This window comes from Cyprinodon variegatus, unplaced genomic scaffold, assembly GCF_000732505.1.
Source record: "Cyprinodon variegatus isolate N-32 unplaced genomic scaffold, C_variegatus-1.0 Scaffold67, whole genome shotgun sequence".
NCBI lineage: Eukaryota > Metazoa > Chordata > Actinopteri > Cyprinodontiformes > Cyprinodontidae > Cyprinodon > Cyprinodon variegatus.
In genome coordinates this window covers 1,166,645-1,176,730 of record NW_015150520.1, presented here as the reverse complement: position 1 = coordinate 1,176,730, position 10,086 = coordinate 1,166,645, and the positions used below count along the sequence as shown (strand labels likewise).

At 37.0% G+C, this 10,086-nt stretch overlaps 1 protein-coding gene across 1 annotated transcript in view; it reads left to right on the top strand.

Moving 5' to 3' along the window:
* The window catches only part of LOC107083001 (BMP/retinoic acid-inducible neural-specific protein 3-like), a 64,092-nt gene extending 54,807 nt beyond the window's left edge, over positions 1-9,285 (top strand). Inside the window, exons 7-8 of the mRNA XM_015371927.1 lie at positions 2,105-2,327; positions 7,454-9,285. Coding sequence (XP_015227413.1) covers positions 2,105-2,327; positions 7,454-8,570 — 1,340 coding nt within the window. The 3' untranslated portion in view covers positions 8,571-9,285. The remainder of the gene's footprint in view (positions 1-2,104; positions 2,328-7,453) is intronic.
* Positions 9,286-10,086: the final 801 nt, after the last annotated feature.

Below are 10,086 nucleotides of genomic sequence, written 5' to 3'. Positions count from 1 at the left end.
TATATATATATATATATATATATATATATATATACACATGTCACATTTCATAGCAAAACACGTTTCTTATGAATGCATACCAATTTTATTTTGTGAAATGCTTACAAAAGGCCTTTCCATTTTCTTAAATTTGCTGGATCTCAAAACATAGTTCTGTAAAGGGCAGAACAAAAACCTATCAACGTAAAGAACAAATAATTATGAAATTCTATAGATCTAATACTCAATTTCATGTAGCATTATTTGTTAATCCTACAGCAGTGCAACATGGTCTATGAAGCCTGAGATATCTATGGGATAACTGATTCAGTCTAAACAGGATAGGAAAGTAAGACATTTTTGAAACAAATCACCCTAATTCTAAACATCCATACAGCTATCTCATGGTGGCATATTTGCCTCTGTGTTTGTATTTTGCTAATCTGGTCAAGAAAACATAACATATATCAAATGATTTGACCTGATAGAGTGAATTATTTAAATAAAAGCCCCTCAGTAGCCCGAGGAGAATTTGTCATGCCCTAGAAATGAACTACAGTTGCTGTAATCCTTTAGGAGCAAATGATGTAACCTCTAATATAATACTTCACGGCTCAGTTGTTGCCATGTTATCTGTTAGCCTTATTTTATGTTTCTTAATAAACATGACAAAAAAGAGCACATCAAATGATTTCAGATGAGCATTCCTAATTTAACTTAAAGTTTTGATCTGTCAAACTGTCTTGTGTTTCATTTCATTGTTTATTTTAGTGCATATATATATATTATATGTAACTCTCCATTTATTTGTCATTTTGAAACTTAGCCACATTCACGAGCACATCACATCTGAGTATCACCGTCATTTCCAGGTTTGCCTTGAGTTGCTTTCAGTGCACTTTGGTGGTTGAGACATTGCCACTGGTACATGTTCAATGAGTAGACTGGATCAGCACATTTATAAGCACCAAAAGCTGTTGATGTGTCAAAAATCAGCATCAACCCCCTGTGGATCTAGTTGCACATTTGATTATATCTAGTGAAGAACATATACCCTTACAAAGAAGACTTACAATCATATCTTTGATTATTAAATGAGTTTTCTACTGTCAGCTCATGGTAGATGTGATTTGCATTGATCTCTTACTGAGAGTAACATGGTTTATTGAAGACATGTTTTTTCAGCTAGTATGCCAACTTGTACTGAAGGACATAATTTATATTCCTCTTTCTTCTCCCAATCCCCGACAGCACAATACAAAAAATATTGTCTTATTATGCTCAACACATATCTAAATTCAACAAGATGTTTGTTTTAAAAGTGATCCAAGATGCCATAATTCTAAACTTTAGACACAGAGCCATATTTTCAGAGATTCCTAATAAGGAGTGCAGCAAAGTTTGAATCTGCCGGAAGAGCTGACCTTTTTTTTTTTTCAAGCCAGTTGTGCCCCACCCCCTACTGAAGCACAGGAGCATAACTAGGGAAACACTAATTAATTCAGTCCATTTACCATTTATATGCACCCAAATACTGATTTATACATGGGCTATATTTCTTTACAACCTTGTTCAATCAATGTGTTAATTTCACAGCAAACAAAGCACACCTTCCACAATCATTGGGGATGCTATTGACACCTAATTGGTTTTCTAATCAGATGCTTCATCATCACAATAACCTGAAGTAATTAAAAATGGTACCACTGTTATTTTCTAATCAGTCTTGAACAAGTTTAATTTTCAGTACATCCAGTCATCATGATGACAATGGTGATGTTGTTATGGAATGCCTCGAAATCTACGTACTATACCTCTTTACGATGCATTCATAAAATTGTTGCTCTGAATTGCTGTCACATATTATCCTCTGATCTGCTTGTCCATCTTTCTTGTCTTCCAGACTAATTTGTACCCAGGGCATGAAAAAACTTCTTGACTGTTAATATTGTTTTGACTTAACCCATCATCATTTGGATCTCATTGTACTTTAATAGAAATGTTCTCATTATCATTGATTGAACTAGCTAAATATGATGGAAACAATACTAAAAAGTAGACATCTTAGCCTGAGTGTGACAGGACAAGTTAATGTTTAACATTTTACATTCCTTTTACTTTCCAGAGGAGTTTCAAGCCTTTGTACGAAGGCTTCCCACATCCTACGCCCTGAACGTGTCTGCTATCCATTATTTCTGGAAGATGGAGCCATCCGTTCTCCAACGCTACAAACAGCTGGAGATTAGCACACAGCAGCTTATAAACAAAGCTCGGCGCATCATCAACAAGATATTCACCCTCAGCAAGAGATGTCAAACTCAGCCCAAAATTATTATGCTGCGGGAAAGGTGAGGAACTGGGTCTTTTTATGATTAACTTTTTTTTGAATAAAGATTGATGTATAGGTTGGTATATTTTTGTGAAAGCAGCTCTCCTTGTACTATCCTCATTCTGCAGTGCTTTGTTACCAGGAGGAATAGTCATCCTATAACTTGGACACACAATAAATGTATTCTTTGACATTAAGCTTAGCCCTGGTGAAATAAGTTACAGTGTGACATCCCATCTGATTCCTATCCATATAATCTTCACAACAATATAAACTATCCCTTTGTAAAATCAAAGTTTGCATGATATATACAATTTTACTGAGCATAAAATATAAATGTATACATCAGTGAAAACATAGTGTTAAGATAATCCATCTTCATATCATCCAACATTTGGTCCCAATCAGTATAAGCTCTTATTTTTATATTGCAGTAAAAAAAGAAAAAACAAAACAAATATATATATATATTTTTTTTTGCTCCATCATATATAAGAGACCAATTTTCTCATCATTCAGACCATAAATGTTAGAAGTCTATACTTTTCTCCTTGTAGCTTTGGTTGATTTTTAAATGTTTTGCTTAGACAGAGTTTTTCAGTCCATATTTATTTGGTTAAGTTTTAGCCTTAGGCATAAAAGTCTGAAATATAGAGCTGTTGCATACTTTGCAGTTTTATGAGGATAAATCACTCCTATTCTTTTCTATATTAGCTTTTTTGCTTCTTAGCATACACTCACAATTTTTTTTCCATTACTTCTCTGCAAAGCTGGCAGTGTTTTTTCTTGCTCTGTCATACATCTTGTTTCTTTACACATACATACATTTATTGTGGTGGTGGGACTTAACTTTTTCAAATTAGATCGTTTTTGGAAGTATGTGGAACATTTTACCTAGAAAAAAGGACTACTTACCCCTAAATCATTTTGGGGGGCTGTTAAACAGCCACTTTATTAGGAATTATTAGTCCCATAGAATAGCTTCAGATAGTGCCTCCTACCTATCAGTAGGCTCAGTCGGTTGTTATTACTGAATTTATCCTAATCCTAACCCTAAAGTTATTACTTGTTTACATGCAGAATTAATTCATGTATTTTCATGTAATCTGAATATAATTTTAATAGTTCTTCATCTATTATAAAAGAAAAGTTGACTGGCATGTCTCTGATATGGAACAACCCCTCCCAAAAACATCTCATATCCTGTTAACTGAGTTGTTTTTTTAACACCACATTAAATATGTGACACTGAAAGATGTGAAATTTACTCGGAGTGAAGCTTTAAAAACGCATTTTTTTTTTTTAAGAAGTTAAGTAAGTGTAAACAAAGTAGATCAAAAGTATAAAGTAGGTATGTAGAAAGTGAAACTTAACGTTTTTAGAAGTGCCCGAAACAGCTTTTATAAAAGATAAGCTGCATATTATAAGTCATAAGAAACATAGTAGAAGATGAAACTTGATTAGAACCTTACAACTCCGGGCCAAGCATGTCCATACTAAAACAGAAGGGAAGCACAAAGAACAGAAACACATAAAAGATTCTCTTCAAACCTGTGGAAACCCAAACTGGGCGTTTGTCAAATCAGCAATGAAATCCAAAAGACGCGCAGCAGAATATGACGGTAAGAAGATTAAATGCAAAAACATTGCCATCCCATATGTTGCTGGAGTCTCTGAAAAACTCAAGAGGATTTTCTCCAAACACAAAATCCTAGTACATTTTGAACCAAACAAGACCCTTAAACAACATTTTTGTAGAACACACCTTCAGAAATCAAGGCTGCATCATCTGGGAAACGCTTTCCTTTCAAAAACAACTTCATGGCTGGGAAGAGACGAAAGTCAGAGGGTGCAAGGTCAGGAGAGTAAGGGGGATGATTTCATAGCCACACTCCAATGCTTCTGATCTGGCAACATGCAAGTTGTGGACCTGAGTGTTATCCTGCAGGAGGAGGATGCCTTTGCTGATCTCTATCCGCCTCTTGATTTTTATAGCTTTTCTTAATTTCATCAAAAGTGAAGCGTAATAGGCTCCTGTAATTGTGGTACCCTTTGCCAGGAAATCTGTCATCACTACTCCGTCCTGGTCCCAGAAGACTGTGAACATGACCTTGCCAGCGGAGGGCTGGACCCTAGCCTTCTTTGGAGGTGGTGAGTCAAAGGGCTTCCACTGCATTGACTGGACTTTGGTCTCTGGACCATAGTGATAAACCAAAGTTCTATCCTGTGTAATCAGTCTTTTGAAAAACTGACTCATCTTCTTTGCACATCTCCTCGAGCACTCAACGCATTCTTGCTTCTGGAAAGCTGTGAGCCACTTGGGAATCCATCTGGCAGACACCTTATGCATATGCAAATGGTCATGAATGATAGTTTCCACAGACCCTGTACTAATCTTGACCTCTCTGTCTATTTGGTGAACAATAATCCCTTGATCTTCCAAAATGGCTGCCTCAACATGAAGGACAGATGCCTCATCAATGGCAGAAGAGGGATGACCAGGTCTGGGAGCTGTTTCCACAGACTTCCAGCCATGTTTGAATTCACAATGCCAGCGTTTTACAAGGTCATATGATGGGGCATCATCACCATAAATTTCTTTCATTTCAAAAGTCTCCTTTGGTGTGCGTCCTTTCAAATACAAAAACCGGATCACTGCGCGACACTCAACTGGCTCCATTTCATACCTGACTCAGTTCAAACACCTTTAAATCAGAAACCACAATTAGTTCAGACCTTTTTTTGCAACATAACCCATAGAGATGTAAATAATTACACATGCAAAATTTCATCTAGATCAGACAACTGGAAGTGGGTCAGGGGCATTACTTAAATGGGTGTCTTGTCTTGTCTACCAGGCATTATTTTAACAATTTCTCACATAGTTGTTGCAATCCTGCTTTTGTGTCGGAAGCTGCCGGTTTGGTATCCTCCTTACAGTAGGTTAAAAAGGAGGTTACTTTATCTTTTATCTTCCAATGGCTGAGTTGATGAGAGTAGCTCTACTGTGGGCAGCAACAGTTAGCATGAGCAATGACAGTAAATGAAATAATTTTGTAATAATGAAAAATGAAAATATATCATAATTATCCCCATTATAATGTTAATATAAATAGAAAATAAATAAAAATTGATAAAACTGGTCTACATCATCTGACCAGTCTAGTGTAATAGTATGACATCAGTTTTGTGCCAGTCACTGGCATAACTTAAAAGCTTGAAGAAAAAAAATTATAAAAAAAAGTTACTGTTACAATTAATGAAAAAAGAGAAAAAACAAAAATACATGTTCTTTCTAGTCTAAAACCATCATTTAGCATCAATTTTGTGTCAATGGGTCAAAAGACACAAGTTTTTTTTTGTTTGTTTTTTCAAGAGCATTTGGTTTGAATATTTAGGGATGGCTCCCATGAGAACTCCCATATAAAGGAGAACGGAGTAGTAACACAGATTCTCTGAAACAGTGGCTGCTGGCCTGCTCCATAGAAGCTTCCTCTCTTCTTCCATTTCCTCTTTCTCATGAACACTCCATCACAAAATGATTACTGGGATTGCTCTGCTCTTCGTGTTTTTGTTTTCACGTAAGCGACAGTGTGCCACTGTCAATCACAGCCTTAACCGTGCCCAGTCCTCAAACCCCACTGCAGGTTCCGTGTTCCATTGTGCACTAGCGCTAAACGGTCTTTGAAATAATCTAATTGAAATGTTTCAATCTTAATGTGATTGCGATTTAATGCAATTTTTACAGTTTAATTTAAAATGTCTTTTTAAACAAATAAAAACACTAAATCAATCTGTTTCATAAAACTCATTAGATTTATTTAAAACACAGTTTGAATTAAATTTAATTGAAAATTCAGGAAAATAAAATAATTTTTTTAAAAGGAAATAAATTTGACTTTACCTCATTAACAGTTACAGTTACACTTTCAAACGGTTCGGTCAGTGCTCCCTGTCAGCTGGTACTTTGCTTACTTGACGCTGAGGCACTGGTAGTTTGCATTCTAGCCATGCAACTATAATACATGGCTTTGTGATGTTTCCTTTTAGTTTTGATAAAGGTTTGTCGTGTTACCTCATGAGGTAGCAAGAGAAGCAAGGCGTGTCCTGCAAAAACCTGATTTTGTGCAGCGTCTTCTTTTTTAAAATAATTCCATACAGGTGACATACTGCTCCTCTTTGGTACCAGACCTTCAGTTGTGTCAGTTTTTTTCCAGCCTAAGGTTGTTGTTCAACAGGTTACGCAGGTTACAAAATAAGGATATAAAGAGCTAACTTGAACTAATGCTTGGTATTTTCATATTTTCTTTGTTACTAAAAATACATTCCTATAATGCTATATCATCTGACCTTCTGTAGATTCAGTTATTCCATGTAACTAGTTCAACATCCTGGAACCCCTTTTTTATTATTATCATGTTATAATTTTTTTTGCAAAGAACTTCATGGATATGTATAATTGATTTAGAGCATGCTCATCAATATGCAACTCTATCATATCTATATGAATAAAATGCAATGTATTCTACCTAATCTAAAACTATTTTTTTATAACTTGAAACAACAATGTAAATATGACATCTATAGAAAACATGGTTACCAGTTGACAAATGTTTGCATTTGTCGCTTTTGTCAGTAAGGTGTTTGACAGAAGACAGAGTGTGCTGTATCCTATCTGAGTTTTGTACATTTCCAGTTGCATGTAACCTGTTGTTATCTTGTTGGTTTGATGAGTTTTTTATAAGCCCATGTGGGCTTGGCACCTGCCGAAATTGGTGCGTAACACTTTAATAGTGATAAATCCGGCCAAAGTAAATGTCAGTATTCCTATATCATCATAGACAACATAAATGCATTGTATATTTTACAGGATGGGAATCTCTTTTTTTTATAATAACATAATGCCTTGAAAGATTAGAAATATTACTCTGCTGGGATAAAAATATATGTGAAACTGGTTTCTGTTATTTTGTTCAAATACTTCATTTTCATTACAGGAAAACAACAAATGAATTGGTTAAGAACAACTACTCAGCACAAGAAAGCGAGGACATTTTCTCTTAATTTTGTTTCTGATCAAAATGCTTAGCTCTGATACATAATTTTCTACTCTAAACCTTACCTACTATTCTTGCTCTGTTGCAGGCCCTTTGGGTATTGGGTCAACTACATCCTGTCCATCATGTACTGCAGTGAAAACAACCACCTTGGTTCCTACATGGAGGAGACACGGAGCTGTTCCTGCCCTTATGAACATCCCCCCTGCCAGAGTGTTATTCCATGCACTGTAGGGGAAGGTTCCTCCTGTGCGTCCTGCTCTTATGAAAATCGCTCCCGCTGTGCCACATGCAATCAGGGCTATATGCTGAGCCAGGGTGTGTGCCGCAACGAAGTGCCAGACTCCACTGACCATTACATTGGCTTTGAAACTGACCTAGAGGACACAGAGCTGCGTTACCTGCTACAGAAAAGAGACAACAGAATCAGCATTCATGGGATCTTTGTCAGCAATGATGTCAGGCTTAATAACTGGTTTGACCCATCATGGAGAAAGAGGATGCTGCTGACTCTAAAAAGTAATAAATACAAATCAAATCATGTCCACATGCTCCTGGGGATGTCTCTGCAGATTTGCCTTACCAAGAACACCACACTTGACCCCACACTCTCTGTGTACATCAATCCATTTGGGGGAAGTCACTCGGAGAGCTGGATCATGCCCATTGACCAGAGCAACTACCCAGACTGGGAAAGGACAAAATTAGACCTTCCCCATGACTGTTATAATTGGACTTTGACTTTAGGCAATAAATGGAAAACATTCTTTGAGACTGTCCACTTCTATCTACGGAGCCGCATCAGGGGCCCCTCCGGCACTGGAAATGGAAGTGTATATTTTGAACCAATAGAATACCTTGAACCGGACCAAAACCTGGGCTACATGAAGATCAACAACATCCAGATGTATGGCTACAGCATGCACTTTGACCCAGAAGCAATCCAGGACTTAATTTTACAGTTAGACTACCCATATACTCAGGGATCACAAGACTCAGCCTTGCTACAGCTGCTAGAGATCCGGGATCGAGTCAACAGGCTTTCACCACCTGGATCTCAGCCTCTGGATCTCTTTTCTTGTCTGCTGAGGCACAGACTCAAACTATCAACTACAGATGTTGCCAGAATCCAGGCAGCATTGCAGACTTTCAGTGCCAAGCAGCCAAACTCAATTGAATATGAAACAACCAAATTATGTAGCTAGTAATCTGGCCGGTGTCCAGGTGCACAGATGGAGCAGTTATCACACAGGCCTAATACTTGTGAGGAGCAATTTTAAAACAGTGCAATGGACATTTTTGGGGACCTTGGTATTGTCGTTACACTCAGCTTCTAGGCATGAGTTTCTCACGTCAATTTTTTCCTATAAATTTGTATAACACATGATAACTGAACAGGTTTTCAGCCTACATGCCTCATTCATTATTTTTTCTATTCATGGAATCAAATTTTACAATTCATAATACAAATTTAAAGCCCTGCTGTAACTCATATTTTACCGATGTTTTGACATTTATAGATTTCAGAAATATGAATCACTCGCAAACATTACAGAACCATTATGCTAAGAAAATAATCCAAGCAGTGTAGTGTTTTTAACAATCTTAACACCAATGTAGTTTGATTTTGTATCTTGTGTGGTTTTGTTTTATTCCATCATTCCATGTTAGGGCATGTTAGACATTTTTGTTTCAACTGTATTTTATTTTTTCCCTTTCATACACGGCATGATACCTTTTTTTTTAGTCTACGCATTTTTGAAAGTAAATGAGAGAGATATGCTGTATCACGCAGGTTTCTTAAAATTACAATATAAACCGTTTCAGAAGGTGTAACCTGTGCTTTTATTTTTATAATGCTGTTGTTTGTGAAGCAAATGATAAAATAACATTGTGTATAAAATGTACAGTACAATTTGTTAATACACCTAATAAGATATATTTGTGTGTGTGGTTTGTAAAGGAAATCTAAGTACTTCCTCAAGCTTTCTTCCCTTTATTCTTTCTAGAGAAGAGTTCTCTGAGAACAAGCACTTTAAATTACACTTTCCAATGCATATATATTAAAGTCGTAGGAAAGTGGCTGTTCCAACGGTGCAGTTCCAAATTTTCCCAAGTGGTGCCAGACTTTACACAATTGAATAAAGTGAATGTGATTGGTCGATTATGAAGGGGGCGGGATTGTGTGGCGGAAGGTTTGCAAGCAAGTTTGGTTGAGGCCGGTTTGTCGGAAGCATCTTGCTAACCAGTTAGCAACTTAGTGCCAGTAGGTTCCCAATGGGAAATTACATTGGGACCAAGTAGCACTTAGCAAATACACTGTAAAGGATTGCCATGGACAGTGAAAAGTTGCAAGAGGAGGAGAGATCTGTGTCAGAGGTCTCCTCCGCCATACATTTTTTATTTAGAGGAGGAAATCGGGGAAGTCGTTATGGAAGAGGACGCCAGGGTGGCAGAGGCTTTGTTTGGTCTAGAAGGTTTACAGCCGTACATGTGTGAGCCCCTACCTCGCTATGCTGCCAGTTCTGTTAGCTCTACGCCTGCCGAAGACACAGGAGTCCATCCCCGTGAACACTGGGACGGAACTAAATGGTAAAGTAGATTGATTCGTATTTCAACTGTTGCGTATATTAGCTGCGACATACGAATCAAGATTCTAAGACTGAAAAAATTGGATTGACAGATGACCGTTGATATATGATTGGCTGAATTTAGATGTAC